A 17,577-nucleotide genomic window follows, 5' to 3' on the forward strand; every position below is an offset into this window, starting at 1 on the left:
TGAAAAATAAGGTGCCAACTTCACCGAAGTTAAGAAATGGTAAATAATATATTAATTTCAAATTTCATTTCATTTTTGGTTGTTTTTGGTACAAATTCCATCTTACAAACGTATTAGTGCATATACTTTAATCCTGGAAAAGGATTTTCGCATCTATGAAAAAGAAAAAAGTACTTGTTATACAAAAATTATATGATTTAGTCGATAATAGACGGCTTTAAGATCTCCTTAAGAGGAGATAATCCTATCTCTTGTTTTACCAATTAAATCATGTAATTTTTGTATAACAAATATTTTTTTCCTCTTTCGATTTGAAAATCCTTTTCCAGGATTAAAATATATGCATTAATACGTGTCTGGGAAGTGGAATCTATGAGAACGACAAAAATTTCAAAACTGATATATTTTTACTATTTTTTAGTGTAACATGGCATCTCAACTATCAAGTCGTGACAACATTTACTTGATATGAAAGTTTTGCAACCTGTACGTACGAAATAGTATTGCTAGACACGTAGTTTATATGCATAAACAACGTCGAGTTCTTAGAATTAGACGCTTTATCGCGATGAATTTGTTATACGAAAATTGACACGAATGTGCGACTGCGTGTATCATAGATTGCGTGAGATATTGATGTGATAGTACATATATAAAGACATGTTGATGCGCGGCGCGCGGCGCGACCTCTGGTGATTTCGTCGAAATTCGAGATTCCCTTTAAGGATCCCCTCAAATACTGATAAAAAATAATGAATTAAAAAAAAGATTCTACATTGTTATATGTTCTAATTTTATTCAAATATTTTAACATTAAAAAAATGTTTCTTAAAACAAACTTTTATTAAAGAAATGTTAAAATAAACATTTTTTTTAATAAAAAAAATGATTTAACCCATTTTTTTCATGTTTTTAATTAAAAATGTTTTTCAAATGTTAAAAAAAATGTTTTTCAAACGTTAAAAAATCTTTCTTCAAACGTTAAGGGGATGCTGGAGTGCCCTGTTTTATCATTAAATTTTAAAAGCACCTTTCTCATAACTGTGTTTATGGACTGAAAAATCCTTCTCCACAATTAAAGTATCGACAACAACGCAAAGCGCCAGTTACATATGAATACGAAAAACGAAAAAAAATTAAAGACTTACAGTTTTGTTATCGGCTTCTGTAGTTAACACATCACAATATGCGTTGCATATAAGAGTTTCAGATCTTGCACGTTCATGAAAAGTAGCTAGCGTATTGCGGAAAACCTAAACGAACAATCCCATGTTTTTAGAAACGCGGTAGGAGTTTTAGTTTAAGAGAAAGGTGCATCCAAAAATTTCGTTTGTATATTACGAGTGAAATTGACGTGAAGCCATGAAACTGAGCAGTATTTTAGTTCCGCGATATTCCGACAGTGGCGCTGTCATGAAAAGTGCGTCGCTGAACCATAGAAATGATCTGAATTATCGATCTACTCAGGCCCATATCAATAAACGTGCCCTGGTCAAAGTTTTTTCTTTTGAGAGGAAAAATAATAAAATAAATATGATATTAGTTATTTCAATTTTGTTGAAATAATTTCTTCCTAAACAAGAAACATACCATATTATTTACATATGAATACAAATGAAGATAATTATTTTAATTATACTGTTCTGTCTTTTACATACATTTTATTTAGTAAATTATTGATGCATATATATAAAATGACATATATATATATATGTATGTATGTATGTATGTATGTATGTATGTATGTGTATATATATATATATAATATATAATAGCATAAATACACACGCGTGTGCGTATGTATGCGTGTGCGCGCGCGCGCGCACGTGTGTGCGTGTCATATATACAACACATGTCTAAACTTTATTTACTGAATTATTTACACATGCATATATCAAGGTTCGGAACGCGATGTATGTTTCGATTGAGCTTTCTTTCTGCTCGGATGTCGGAACGACAAGCGGCAATCTCGTAGCAGACGTAGCATATAAATGAAATTTTCGAATACACTTTACTCTTATACTAAAGCTCGTAACTCGTTTCTGCAAGCATAGTATTGTTCTTTGAGGTTTTCTGTAAATCGCCAGCTACTTATGCAAGGTCTGAAATTATTGTATACAGCACATTTTTGACTCGACTCGGATGTCGAGTCTTAGTAAGAAGCGCCATTCCTCCTATCGGTCGCGCGCAAACGAAGTAGTATTGTTATTCAACTATAGAAATGGATTGAACCATTGTAAATAAACCAGCAATATATTATCAGCCGGAAACGCCATAATAATATATTTTTGTATACCAGGTGTCTCAGAGCACCCGTACCACCCTTTTAAAAGGTAGGGATGTGTTTGTACAAAAAAATGGTTCAGACAAAATTTGCAGGATTTCGGGAGATCTATCTGATAGTGACCTTGAATTTGACCTTGAGGTCGACCTTGGGCATAACTCAAGGTCAAAGTACCGTTTTACAAATGTAAACCCTTATTCATGACATCACAAATGAAAATAGCGGAAAATTTTACGTCCGAATACGTTATCAAGCCTAGGTCAAAATTATCCTTAGAGGTCATGTGGAGGTCAAGTTACTTTTAGAGCACCCGTACCAACCTTCTAAAAGATATGGATGTGTTTGTACAAAAAATAGTTCAAACTTCACAATACTAGGTATTTACATAGCTATGATGCATCCATCTGCTGGTGAATTTGAATTCTATCTTTAGATTCATTTGTAGTCATGTACATCGATTTTTAAAGATTCCTAATTATCAAGATCTTGAACAGTCGATGCCGCCTGTGTCAGTGTTACCCAAGATGTACCACGTGGAGGTCACAAGGTCGGACTTACACCTCGTCGGGGTGCTTTTTTAAGGTGGTTCCCCTTGCCGTCACTTTTGTTCGTACGCATGTGTTCAGTCTAGATTTTCGAAGTGTCCTCCACGTGCATGTATGCAGGCTGTTATTCTTCGTTGAAAATCATCCGTCACCCGACGAATTTCGACAGGATCTAGAGACTGAATGGCTTCTCGAATTCTGTTCTTCATGTCTTCTGAAGTCGTAGGTCGTTCGCGGTATACGAGGTCTTTTATTCTTCCCCACAAATAAAAATCCAAAATTGTAAGATCCGGTGATCGTGGTGGCCAGTTATGTGGACCATATTTACCTATCCATTGGCCGCGAAATATGCGGTTCAGTTGTTGACGAGCAATGACAGACGTGTGGGCTGGACATCCATCCTGTTGAAATCACATATTTAGACGTAGTTGAAGTGGAATATCTTCAAGTAAACGTGGGAGTTCGTTTTCGAGTAAATCGACATACAGAAAACGGTTTAGATTTTCTTCAAAGAAAAATTTACTCGAAAACGAACTCCCACGTTTACTTGAAGATATTCCACTTCAACTACGTCTAAATATGTGGTTTCAACAGGATGGATGTCCAGCCCACACGACGGTCATTGCTCGTCAACAACTGAACCGCATATTTCGCGGCCAATGGATAGGTAAATATGGTCCACATAACTGGCCACCAAGATCACCGGATCTTACAATTTTGGATTTTTATTTGTGGGGAAGAATAAAAGACCTCGTATACCGCGAACGACCTACGATTTCAGAAGACATGAAGAACAGAATTCGAGAAGCCATTCAGTCTCTAGATCCTGTCGAAATTCGTCGGGTGACGGATGATTTTCAACGAAGAATAACAGCCTGCATACATGCACGTGGAGGACACTTTGAAAATCTAGACTGAACACATGCGTACGAACAAAGATGACGGCAAGGGGAACCACCTTAAAAAAACACCCCGACGAGGTGTAAGTCCGACCTTGTGACCTCCACGTGCATCTTGGGTAACGCTGACACAGGCGGCATCGACTGTTCAAGATCTTGATAATTAGGAATCTTTAAAAATCGATGTACATGACTACAAATGAATCTAAAGGTAGAATTCAAATTCACCAGCAGATGGATGCATCATAGCTATGTAAATACCTAGTATTGTTTGAACTATTTTTTGTACAAACACATCCATATCTTTTAGAAGGTTGGTACGGGTGCTCTAAAAGTAACTTGATCTCCACATGACCTCTAAGGGTAATTTTGACCTAGGCTTGATAACGTATTCGGACGTAAAATTTTCCGCTATTTTCATTTGTGATGTCATGAATAAAGGTTTACATTTGTAAAACGGTACTTTGACCTTGAGTTATGCCCAAGGTCGACCTCAAGGTCAAATTCAAGGTCACCATCAGATAGATCTCCCGAAATCCTACTAATTTTGTCTGAACCATTTTTTTGTACAAACACATCCCTACCTTTTAAAAGGGTGGTACGGGTGCTCTGAGACACCCAGTATATAGAAATATATATCAGGATCGTTGTTTAGAGAAGGAATCGTGCGTCCTTGCTGCATCGACGATGATGCCAGAATCGATAGAAATCACATTCTTGAATTGTAGAACGAATTATTGAAACAGAAATACGACAGAGTGAGACAGAGAAAAAACAAAAAAGGATGGAAACTCCGATTGTAATCGGTGAGACTCCGCATGCCGAGCTGGGCTCGTCGAACGAAACAGCGAGTCTATCCTTCAGAGTCTCTCTCTCTCTCTCTCTCTCTCTCTCTCTCTCTCTCTCTCTCTCTCTCTCTCTCTCTCTCTCTCTCTCTCCTCCCCCCCTCCCTCTCCCTCCCGCCCTCCTCTACTCTCTCCTCTCCTCTCCTCTCCTCTCCTCTCCTCTCCTCTCCTCTCCTCTCCTCTCCTCTCCTCTCCTCTCCTCTCCTCTCCTCTCCTCTCCTCTCCTCCCCTTCCCTCCCCTCCCGCCTCCTCCCTCCCCTCCCTCTCCCTCCCCTCCCCTCTCCTCTCCTCTCCTCTTCTCTCCCCCTCCCCTCCCCTCCCCATCTCTCTACGGTCGCTTGTTTCGAGCGACCGAAAATGCTTTCTAGAAAATTTCGGCCGCTCAATGTGTATAATTAAGAGGAGAAGGAATATTATATAATAGATAACATATAAGTTTTAATAAATTATGCTAATCCTATATCCCTCCAATTTCTGTATAATAACAAAAATAATTTCAAAACACGATAATTTACAGGATATTTCTATGATTTTCCATGAGCCTTATATACCACGTTCATAGAAAAGATTTGCAAGACCTCGGCGTAGTCTCACGCGTAAGATGCGAGATCTGAATGTTAAAGATCTCATGATCAATTCCTTTTTTCTTTTTTCATAATTTTTTTTTTTTTAATAAGTGACATTGTTAACAAACATATATTACAGGCTAAATATATTTTTATTTAATTATTGAAATTATATGTGTATTTCTAAACGTTTTAATTTACCTTTAGAAAAAATCCAAAAAAAAATCATGTTTCTGTAATAATGTTACGTCGATCAGTATTTTCTGTGAAATGTTTTTTTTATAATTATCATCCGAAAGAAAATTCTGATAATCAATCAAATCGCAAAAGTGCGATTAATATAATTATAAGGATGATTAATATAATTATAAGGATGATGTCAATATAATTTTATAATTAATCAAAAAGCCTTTATATGTGCCTTTATATGCAACATACAAATAATTTTTTATTTATCTATTAAAGTGATTCGGTATTCTTCCTATAGTTATTGGAATATATGTTAAATTTTGGGTCGACTTTTGAAGCATCGCCTTCTTTCCCCCCGCCGCCGCCGTTCAATACTCGACGACTGAGCTGTACCGGATCGCGCGCGGATGTGTATCTCAGGAGCGTTGCACTAAGAAATATCCTCCGTATCTTCTAGCAAATTATCAATCCTTTACTTTCATTAGTCTTCTGTGATGTCTTCTTTATTCAATATGCCTTCTTTATTCACATGTTGAATAAAGAAGACATCACGGAGTTATTGAAGTTGAATCATTCCAGTTTAAAATTACGCATCTCGTTCTGTATCGACTCTTATTAGTCTTAAATTGATATTATCAGTATTCTATATTAAAAGATATTACATTTTGTGGCACATAAGCGTCAGTAGCTCTTTGAAAGAAAACCGAATGTATCAATGTAATGTATAAAAATAATAAAGTAAATATTTTAAAAGTACATAATATTTAGTAAAATGTATATACTTATTAATATGATGTTCAATCACTATTATTAAGAAAATAACAATTATGTAAGAAGGAAATATTTTTATGATAATTTTCATGCTAAAATGTTGTCATGATAATTTTCATGTTGGAAGGTATGATAGCAGCATGTTTCTTATACTGTGACGCTCCTGAGATGCACGTCCGCGCGCGATCCAGCGGTTCAGCCGTCGACTGTTGAGCGGTTGTAAAGGAAAAATAGGCAGCACTTCAGAAATTGGCTCGAAATGTGTAACTAGTTCTGAGCACACTAAAGTACACATATAATTTCTATAATTTTATAAAAATATATTTGGAGTAATATGTTCATTAATAACGTTATCTGTTTAAAAAAAAATTAAGAAAAAAAGGAAAAAGCAGGATTGAACATAGGATCCTCAACATTCTGATCTCGCACCTAACGCCCGAGACCATGCTGAGTTTTTGCAGACCGCCTCTATGGACGTGGTACATAAAATACACGGAAAATCGTAAACTATATCTCGTTAACTATCATGTTTTGAAATCAATTTTTGCTATTATATATTAATAAGAAAGGTATATGATTAACTCTTTCACTAATATCGTGTGACACTCGTGGTAAAGAAATCGGACCAAACATAAGTATCATTGATGAGAGCCGTGGTATGTCTATCGGGCCAAACATAAACAATATGTTCCAGGCTGTTAATTATGGCACGCGCCATCGTAACTTAAATCGTAGGGCAAAGGATTAATATAATTTAATAAAAATTATGTATTGTCTAGAATGTCTCTTTCCTCCTTATGATACACGCCAAGCGGTCGAGATCGTCGAGAAAATATTTTCGGTCGTTAGAAACAAGCGACCACAGAGAGAAGGACAGAGACAGATGACTCATTGTTTTGCTAGCGGGCTCAGTTCGGCGTGTCCGCGCAGAGACTCACCGATTACAATCGGAACTTCTATTCGTTTGTTTTTTCTCTGTCTCGCTCTATCGAAATAACAGAAATTGAAAGAATTTTAAATCACGAACACGGTTGCCAGTTCTCCGTTTTTTTTTTTGACAGACTTCGGTTTCTTGGACTAATATTCAATACTCCAGCAGATGTGAAAATCTCCAATTTTTGTCGAATTAAAATTCTTTCATTTTCTTTTTATTAAATTATATTAATCATATATCTTTCTCATTAACTTCTACGAAACATGCAAAGGTCACGCGATGATGTTCCAAACGAACATTGAGATGGATACCATATTTTACTACTTTGCGTGTCGCTAGGATATGTATCGCGTTCGTCAGTTGATACTCAGAACTCAACTTTGGTGCTCGGCGTTGGTTACAAGAGCAAATATTGGAATCTCTTATAAAGGTGTCGATTCGGCTGTGGTGCTTGTATTTTTAGTGGAATAAAACATGTTATATTTAATTTAGTAATAAGCATATGGGTCTCCATAGGATACTCCCAAGCCTCCACTATACTTTTTATACAAATGTTCAAAACTTAGATACTGTACTTACAATTGTTCAAACATAACGAAAATATGTTTCGCATTTCGAGCCTATGAGTCGGCAATGGCGTGGTGGCGGTGTTGGTCTGCCCAAATGCGGCTGGTCGACGCTTGGACGCCGAACCGCTCACCGCGTGACGTATATCTCAAGATGCCCTAATAAGAACATCTGCGACCAGACCAGCCAGCAAAGGGGGGGCATAGAACATAGTTTTCTCCTCCTAAAGAGTGTATTGTCTTAATACATAGGGTGATTGACACATATGAATACCTTAAATGCATGTTAACTAAAGTAAATGCTGTTAAAAGTTTACTTTCTTGTGTTATGATACGTCAGTGGATACACGAGAAGTTACTGATCACGTGTGGTTCACCCACAGACTAGTATAGACAAATTTTCCTTTAACCCGCATCCTAGTGCATCGGTGCCATCTATTGGTGTATTGTGTTTTTGGTGAACCTGAAGAACATTTAAAGGACGTAGCAATAATAGAACTTCAAGATATAGGAGCCTTGGTTGTAACAATAACATAATGTAATCCTCAAGGTGAACGCACTGTATGGGGGGCTAAAGAATAACTTAGAAAAATCCAAGGAAAGATAAGAAAGTGGATCAATAGCGTTCATGTAACACTTTTGTCCGGAGTGATAATAACCATGTTGTTGATACAGGGGATTGTATTTCTATTAGTCTTATAGAAGTGGAGGGCGCGTTACGATAGCTCAGTGTTAAGGCGTGACAAGTGTATGTGAGAAAAAACAACGGCGTTATACAGTCGCAACTGAATACCAAATATGATCCCAACACAAAACCGGCTGTTCCAGAGCATGGGGCGCGGTGCGCGGCGAGCGGTGACGTCTAATGTAGTGTATGTAGTATGGCTGCCCACCACCATATAATATATATTCTGGGATTGGTGTGTGTTGTGGTGTTGTGTGTTTGTGTGGTGTGTGTGTGCGTGGTGCGTGTTGTAGTAAATAGGTCGGGGTATTATGGTGTACTGTTGTATACGCGATATATTATATAATTTTTTATCTGCATTAATATATCTCTCTTTAGATCTATAATGTATATATGTTTTTGTGTCCAACACATAGAAAACTGTAAAAGACGACAACTTTGTCTTGGACCCTTTGAGACAACAAGGTTATGGAGTCTTTATACAGCACGGAAAGTACAATACGTACAACCCTAATCTCAAATACTTTAAATATGATCGAACAGAGTGTAACAGACAGACCCGTGTCGGCACTGGAGTGTCGCGTATTGGAACTGGCGCGCGAGAGGAGGTCCTCTCGAAAATTGCTGAACGTGGATTTGGTTTCTATGGTTGTGACAAGGGGGGGCACCCTATAAACCAAACTAAGAAAGGGTAGCCAATCGTTAAGGTTATATTCGTAAATCAGTATTATTAGCGAACCAGTAGGGATGGTATCACATTTGATTCGTTATAAGACCGATAAGTGAGCGTTGACCTATTAAATGCTACATCAAGGCGTTGCATTCGGGAATGCGACTATTTTAATTGATTGGCCAGAAGATGTCGATTATTAATTTGGGGGGATGTCGCGGCGTGGGGAAGGGCCAAGAGTTATAGAAGTCATCCGGAGGGCATTTAAGAAGGCTAGAGCACTGGGCGGGGTGCAAGAACACTAAGTGCTTACACCGTGCAGAAACGGAGAAAACTGAAGAGCAGTAATAGTTGCGGGAAAGCATTACAACTGGGAGACGAAACCATGGGGCTAAAACGGTGTATGTAAAAAAAAAGTAGGCTTGACAAAGAGGTTAGTGAGCGGAGAACGTGATCAGTAGGGCAACCATTAATTTTGGGGACAGCATCAGAGACGAGGCCTATAAGGGACAGTACACAACTTGACGTGAGCTGTTAGCACCGGTATAGTAGATACAGCGCTAAAGCGGGGGGTCTGTGGGATAACGAAGATAAAAAATACAAAGGGTATGACATATTGGGAGACCTATGGATTGCTACCCCCTAGGGCCGACCTGCTAGTAGATCAACATACCGACCAAAGTCAAGGTCCCTGCCTAATTTTTGTACATGACTGTAGTTGAAAAGGTTGAGTTAAAAAAAGAGCCAACATCAGCAAGGGTTGGTAGCAAAGCAGACCGGCGTGGGCGTGCAGGTCTTGACGACCAAGCAGGGACATAGTCTTGATTGACTAAAGGACAACTACGGACTGTGGGTAGATTTGATGCGGATGACCATGTATGTGGAACACACAGGGTCAGCTCACACCCCGCTGCGACATCACTACTCGGGGGCGGGACAGGAAGCATCGCAGCGCTGTTGATAGCCTTGCATTGTTCACGTACGTGGGCCAGTGGCGTACACTCTAAGGATGTATCAGAGTGGTAGGGTCCGGAACAGTCCAACAGAGAACAGTGTGCCAGCTCGTGGGGAGGGAGCAGGGACTAGGGGACCGGTCCGCAGACACACAGGCACTGCTTATGGTCGGTACGAAAGTGAGGACGTTAATCCCCGTGTAGGCGTGGGGTTATTGTAAATAATGAACCCTCTTCTTTTATATATATACTATATTAATAATTTTATTTAAATAATAAATGAATACGACCCTAATGTAAATCTTTTACTCGGGCAAATAAAAGAGGATAAGGGGCGTTATAGTACTTATCTACAATATATCGGCATTAGATTGTAGGGACATTATGATAAATTTTAACTTTTTTTAAAATTACAAAACATTATTATGAATAAAATTTAAAAATTTTATTTTATTATTATAATTACATATACACAAATGTATAAAATATTTTTAATTTGCATATATCATAAATTTCCCAACCCCGTTTATTCTTCACTAATATGTCAAATAGTATAAAATTTTTGGGGTTTGTTTTATTTTAAAAACCAAAATTAAAAAAATCAAACACATAAAATGAATTGGGGAATTTATTCTGAATGTTTTTTATATCACGGTTTAATTCATTATATTTTCATTTTACCAAAGTAAATAAAATTTTAATATTGCATAAATGATAAGAAAAAATATATCCAAAGATATATATTTATGATATCATTTCATATAAAATATCAAAACCCAAAAAGACCTGGATTAGAAAAAAGTGCAATGGGGTCGTATGGTAATCCATTATTAAAACTGTATTTTATGGTTTTATTAAGACTTTTAGGGGACTGGGGGAGTATATATTAGACACGGCCTAAATGCAGTGTAGATACAAACAAATTATTAAAATCAACTAACTTTCTAGGTCCGATTCACAAAAAAGAGGAGAAATTAAATCAATTAAAATTTTTTTTTCAAATTTTAAAAGGGGAAATTTCCAAATAAATCTTACATTGTGGAAAGGCCGACCCTAATACTACGTTCCCGTTTAGACTGTAATGTAGGAAACGGAATAAAAATATCGATAATTAATCGATCGAATTTCCTGCATGATCATATTAACTCAGAGGGCGTAAGCAGCTTATACATTGGAAATGAAAACCTGTAATATCGACCTTGATCAACTTCGGCCTTCGCTCCAGCATCCCCTTAAGGCTAATCCTACAATGTGCTTTTTGTTTTCTGTTTCTTGCTGTTTGTCTCTTGTCTTGACCAAAAAGGTAAGAGACAAACAGCAAGAAACAGGGAACAAAGAACACATTGTAGAATTAACCTAATGTGCTTTTAGTTTTCTTGCTTTTTGCTATTTTTTACATCTTATCTTTTTACTTCTTATTCGGTTTTTTGTTTTGTCGCCCGAAATAAAAGTTAACGGAAGAAACAGGAAACACGTAGCAAGAAATACAATTGTCGATAAAGTGATTGGAAAGGGGGAAAAAGCAACAGATAAAAGAAAGAAACAGGAAACAAAGAGTACATTGTAGAATAGACTTAAAGCCTATTAAGTAGAACATGCTTTTTCCCCATTTTATCAACAATTGTGTTCCTTGCTACATGTTTTCCCCTGTTTCTGACGTTCGTTAATTTTTATTTCGAGCGACAAAACAAAAAACTGGATAAGAAGCAAAAAGAAAGAAAAAAGAAAACAGAAAACAAAGGCACATTGTAGAATATGTTTAAATAAACGTTTTTTAATGAAAAAAAAGCGTACTTAATTACGGTAAGCGTAATTAATTAATATTTTTAACATTTTTTAAAATATTAAAAAAAAATATTTTTAAAAACATTTTTAAAAATATTGTCTGCTGATTGAGTCCATTCAAAATTGTTTACTTATCGATATTTCTTCAAACATAAAATAATTAAGAATTTTTATCTTATAAGTTTTATTCTAAAATTACCTTGTTAGTAGTGGAAATGCATTTATTTAATATAAATTAAAGAGATAATAGAATTCGTGAACATACACATGCATGAATTGTACTTCTTTCTTTAACTAAAATATAAACTAATAAATTTCATTATATTAACCTATTATTTGAATTTTGAACACAATTTCTTGCTGAAACTGTACTATATTTTTATGATTACATGTAACAGCATTTGGGCGCAATTTCTGCAGTTTTTGCTTTCAACAGATGATAAGATACATCATATTTTAGATCTGCCGCGTTTTTGCATCACGTGACGGCAAGCTTACCCGATTTTTACTGTATTTTTATATCAATACTTGATATGATAAATTGTATGATAAGTTGTTAATATGATAGTTTTGCTGTGTTTCCACTGTCACTATGGAATAGACAATGTTCGATTTTTGTTGCATTCTTATTATTTTATATTGACAAACTGTGCTGTTAAGTTTCATGAAGAAGCAGTGGGTTTTGAGAAATCTGCCGCATTATCATGACCGAGTTTACTGGCATACTGCCAGTGTACTGCTAGCATTTTGCTATCTGGATATAAATACACACATGCACGCACACGCACGCACGCACGCACGCACCCACCCACCCACCCACCCACACACACACACACACACACACACACGCACACTATACATATATATTTTTCTTTAAGTGTTCTTCTCTAAATTTAATTTTGTAATGAAAAATTTAGATACGTTTTTTAAATATTAAGGGGGTCCTATCAAAAGTCTTTGTTATACAAAAATTACATGATTTAATCGATAAAATAGGAGGCATTAGGATCCCCTTAAATATCAAATACTGTTAAGTAATGAGTAAAATTGTTTTTAAGTTATACTCAATTCCATTTCTATAAAAATTTAACTTGGGATTTAACTTAATTGCAAACATAATTATACAAAGAATTTAGAAGTTGTAATAAGTAAAACAATTCTCTATGACTTTTATGTTAAGAAAAAATCGACTCAAAATTATCTACGACTCAAATAAACTTTATAAAATATCCCTATATTACACATACAATTAAAATACATCATATAGTTTATATTTCATAACAATAGGTCTACATATTTCTATATACACACACATTCTATAGTCTTTGTTTATTCTGATAGCAAAATGTTAGCAGTTTGTGAACAAACTTGTACTAAACTTGACCAGATTCTCAATATAAAAACCATAACCATATATGCATTTGGCTATCTGTCGATAGATCCTGCTGACTTGTTATGCCAGCAGATTGAAGCAGAAAACGAACAAAATTTGCACGCACCGGGAATCTGACAACAGACTGGCAGCGGAAACCAAACAGGAACTGCAAAATCTTGCTGTTTCTGTCATCAATCTGCTAATAAAACATGTCAGCAGATTTCGTCCTATTTCTGAGCAGTTTGCTGTTAGATAATGCAACTGTGGAATTTGTTAGTTTTCTGCAATCAAAAATTGGTAGCATGCTGTATTTAAAGTCTGTCTTCGCAAGCTTTGCTATATCTAGGTTATCACAATCATATTTTTTTTCTCTAGATCATATCTTGATGAGAATCTATATCATATTTTAATCCGGTGTGAGTTAGGTGATAAAGTATCTAAAAGTACCTAAATCTAAAAGCATATCATAAGACACAACGGATCTTCTACTAAATAAAAATTACAAGTAAAATATTCAAAATTATAAGAAAATTATGTTTATTAAAATTTTAATCAAATTAGTAACAATTTTAAACATTAAAAGAGATCAATGTGTCGGGTGTGACATACTTAGCTCACGCCGGGTTAACATATAACATATGATATTTCAAATGTTTATTTCATTTACATTTCACAAACTATTTTACGATTATACAGTTTTTAGTAAGTTTTTAGTAAGTTGTGATATTGTCCAATCTTACCTTGAAGTGATATTTCTTCGTCATATCATCCACACTGTCTTTATTGATAAACTCATTATATACATGTGATTTCCGTAATCTTTCCAAATTTAAGAGCACTATCCCACTATTATAACCAGGATATCCGCCTTTATGACGAGGTTCTCCAAACATTGTCGTTGGATGTTTATTACGATATAAATACAAAACATGTCGGTAAACTGGCGTGAGTTCTGGAGCCAAACCAAACAAAGCTTCTTTTCCAAACTTGTTAAATTCTTCGAACAAGTCCTTCACATCTCTACGAAATTTTGTATCTGCATCAAACATTATGGCAAGTTTCTGATGATTGGGTGCAATTCTGTGCAAACCGAGCGAAATGAAGAACAATGCATCAGAGTAATATGTTCCTGGTTTGCTACTAAAATGTGGCGACATAACTGATACAATATCTTCCAATTTTGCAGCTAATTTGTGTACATTGTAATAAAATACCTGAGAATAAATAAAGGTTTCAATATTTCAAGTATAAGTTTCAAATAAATAAAAAAAAGAACGAAATAAAGGCAGTTATAAATAGTATCTCGCAAATAAATTGTAATAATTTTATGTACAATATTTTAAGACATAATATCAATAAATACATAAGTATATATGTATATAGTTTAAATTTTGTATATAACACAATACAACATACATATTTTTTTAATACTTTTTTATATTCAGGATAATAAAAACACTTTAATAGCAATACTATATATGTAAGCAAACATACATTTGCTTTGATATTTTGATTCATTAGAAATAAGATACAAGGACATACTTTCATAAATTTTCCGGTGCTGATCAGAACATTTTTTATAACATTTTCAGCTATGTTTTGACTATTATCATCACTTATCACATGAAAAGTAATATTTATGGAAGCAAATCTGAGCAAAGATTCTGTGAACACTTGGAATTTCCGTCTCATGGGCGAGTTTGAGGCAACTTTGGTAAAAATACACCATATGTTATAATAATTTGTCTGATTTCGTGGCAAAATGCGCGCTGTTGAAGACAAATAATTAACAGAATAAACAGTCACTGCTGAAGGAGTCGTAAGGTTTGCCAAGCTCGCATTTTTTGTTTGCAGATTGAATACAATCCAGCGTCTTCCATCAGACGTCTGATAACAATATAGGGCTACCAAGAGTAACGCGAGGATCGTCAACCTCAGCAGCACCTTGAGTAACAAGGGCATTTAATATATATCCTTTATTTTCATAACCTAAAAAAACAAACGAATTTTTTCAACAAAATAAAAATAAACTATAAAAATAAAAATAGAATATCTAGGTCGTGCTTAAAAAATGACGATCCTATTTTATATTTATTTTCTAATTTTTACTAATTTATTTCGATTAGTTAATGCAATCAAATAATTTTTAATTTTAACTTTATGCTAAACTAACCTAACCTAATTCGCTTAAAAGTTTCTTTTAAACTAGAAAAAATTAATATCAGATTGTGAACATAAAAAACATTACGTGAGCATGATCGGTATCTTCGTTACCATATCATTATTTTGTTACCTGATTTAAGGTCCATTTACAATAGAATCTGCAGTAGACAATAAAATAGTAGGTCTTCTTTTTTCTTCTTCATTTATTGGCTCTCGCTTCCAAAAAAAATGATACGGCTAGATTACGAAAGAAGTAGGACGTTGGCAATAGCGCAATTTCTACAATCATGGGGTGTGATTATATAGCGCAGTACGCGGTACGTGGTACGATTCAAATGTACACTCAACGACTAAAAGGTTGTAACATCTTTTTTAATAGGTTTTGGAATGCTGTCTGCTCACCGAGCGATTAGTTCTTACTAGAGAGCCTACAATCAGAGTGATACACCATACACATACAGAGTGATACATCATTTGTGATTGGTCTACCATGTTTTAACCATTCCCTCCAATTTTTTAAACGCATTATTTTCTAAATTTTGAATTCATGCTAAAAAATGCTCAAAAATTGTGACAAATTAAAAAATGATAATAAATAAATATTGTATATAAAATAATAAAACTTTTATATACAATATATTATTTATTATAAAATTTCATTTATTTTATACTATTGCAATATTGTACATTTTGTAATATTGAACATTACTTTATACAAAACATTATTTATTGCACATTATTTGCGCCATTAAATGTGCTAGTTTATTATTCATTCTCTGTTCCTACATTTTAGGAACAAAATGCATCTGTAATAATATAAAAGAAATCGAAAATTCAGAAAAATATTATATATATATATATTGGGTCATCTAAAAAGTATCCGCGGTTTTTTGTCACTAGATGTGTGTTGATGGTCATATATCTAGTGACAAAGTACCGCGGATACTTTTTAGATGACCCATATAATTGAAAAGATTACGACAAAAAGAGAAAGAATTAAATTCGTAACCAATGTGATTATACATATACTTAGTGCCAAGACACTACCATGTTTTCAGATATTATAATTAACCTGTGTATATTTTATGTTACATTTTTATTTTAATATTTTAAATACATTATTTATAAAGAATAAATTACTTTACCTCACATACAGATGAATTTTTTGACGGTGTCCAATTTTTATATTTGCCATTTATATTCTTTAACCAATTCATTCGGCGTTCTGTGTCTTTCGGAATTATTTTCATAACATATCCTTTTTTTAATGAATTGTTACAAAAACTGTATTGTACATTCAACCATATTTCTAAAATAATTTCGATAATTTTATTTTTATCAATGTACCTTTACGGATCTGTCGTTCAATGCTGTTACATCTGACCCTAAAACTGACAGTCTGTTGGATAGACTGAGACCGTATATCTCTTTCTCTCTCGCAGAATTTCGCTAAAATATGACGTATCTCTCGTATGGCGTCACTCTGATTATAGGCTCTCTAATTCTTACTAGAGAGAAACCTGAGAGAGGACATGACGGTCCAAAACCGCAAAATGTTGCTGCGCACTACTGCCCTCTGACAAAGTAGATGTAAACTACATAGCTCTGAGGGTAATACGTCCACTTCTCTGAAGATAATACGTCCACTTTTCAATTCCAGATGATAAATCGATAATTGGTTCATATAATCGTGCTATATTCACAAATTGTGCATCAAAAATATTCATCTCTGCAATCTTACATGCGCGTAATGTTTATTTCGCTTAAAAGTAGTAGTATTAAGGTTATATTATATTTTTATAAATGTATTAATATTTATATTTGAAATAAGCTATACATCCCATATAGCACAGAAGATTGAAGCAATATTGCTGCAATATTGCAATGTAACATTGCAGAGATATTACAGAAATGTAAATTATAAATATGCCTGCAAAATGTCAGTATGCTTGTAATATTCCACAAACATTCAAAACTGTAATTCTTTAATTGTTACAATAATAACAATATAAAAATATAAGTTTTTATAGTATTTATGTAGCAATAGTTTAATAGTCGTTTTTATGATATAATAATTAATATAATCCAATTTATATTTAAATAAAGAATTTATCGATCTATTATTTCATAGACATTTCATTAGCTAAGTTTTATATTTATTTTAAATGTGAAATCAAAAGATTGTACATTGAGTTTGAATACAATCAATGCATTATTATCGGATAAGATGATAAGCAATTAAGCTGCTAAAAACAATTTATCGAAATATTAATTATGTGATCGATGATGTACTTATGCCTAATGTGAAGACAAAAATAAACCAGCACGTGAACTTTATTGATAAATT

General features: G+C 34.4%; 1 protein-coding gene across 11 annotated transcripts in view; it reads right to left on the bottom strand.

The window, feature by feature from the left end:
* Positions 1–16,732, bottom strand: part of Xxylt (Xyloside xylosyltransferase) — a 39,150-nt gene extending 22,418 nt beyond the window's left edge. For 2 of the 11 annotated variants that reach the window (XR_015545579.1, XR_015545580.1), the window contains exons 1-4: positions 15,361–15,666; positions 14,610–15,056; positions 13,808–14,281; positions 13,192–13,348 (exon numbers count right to left, since the gene is read on the bottom strand). Coding sequence is in view for 9 of the 11 variants with exons in the window: in XM_011067013.2 (XP_011065315.1) it covers positions 13,316–13,348; positions 13,808–14,281; positions 14,610–15,029 (927 nt within the window). In the remaining 2 variants the exon portion in view is untranslated. The other 9 variants (XM_087407559.1, XM_087407560.1, XM_087407555.1 and 6 more) reach the window with 8 other exon arrangements.
* Positions 16,733–17,577: the final 845 nt, after the last annotated feature.

The sequence above is a fragment of the Acromyrmex echinatior genome, chromosome 7 (genome assembly GCF_024713525.1).
Source record: "Acromyrmex echinatior isolate Ae372 chromosome 7, ASM2471352v2, whole genome shotgun sequence".
NCBI classification, from domain to species: domain Eukaryota; kingdom Metazoa; phylum Arthropoda; class Insecta; order Hymenoptera; family Formicidae; genus Acromyrmex; species Acromyrmex echinatior.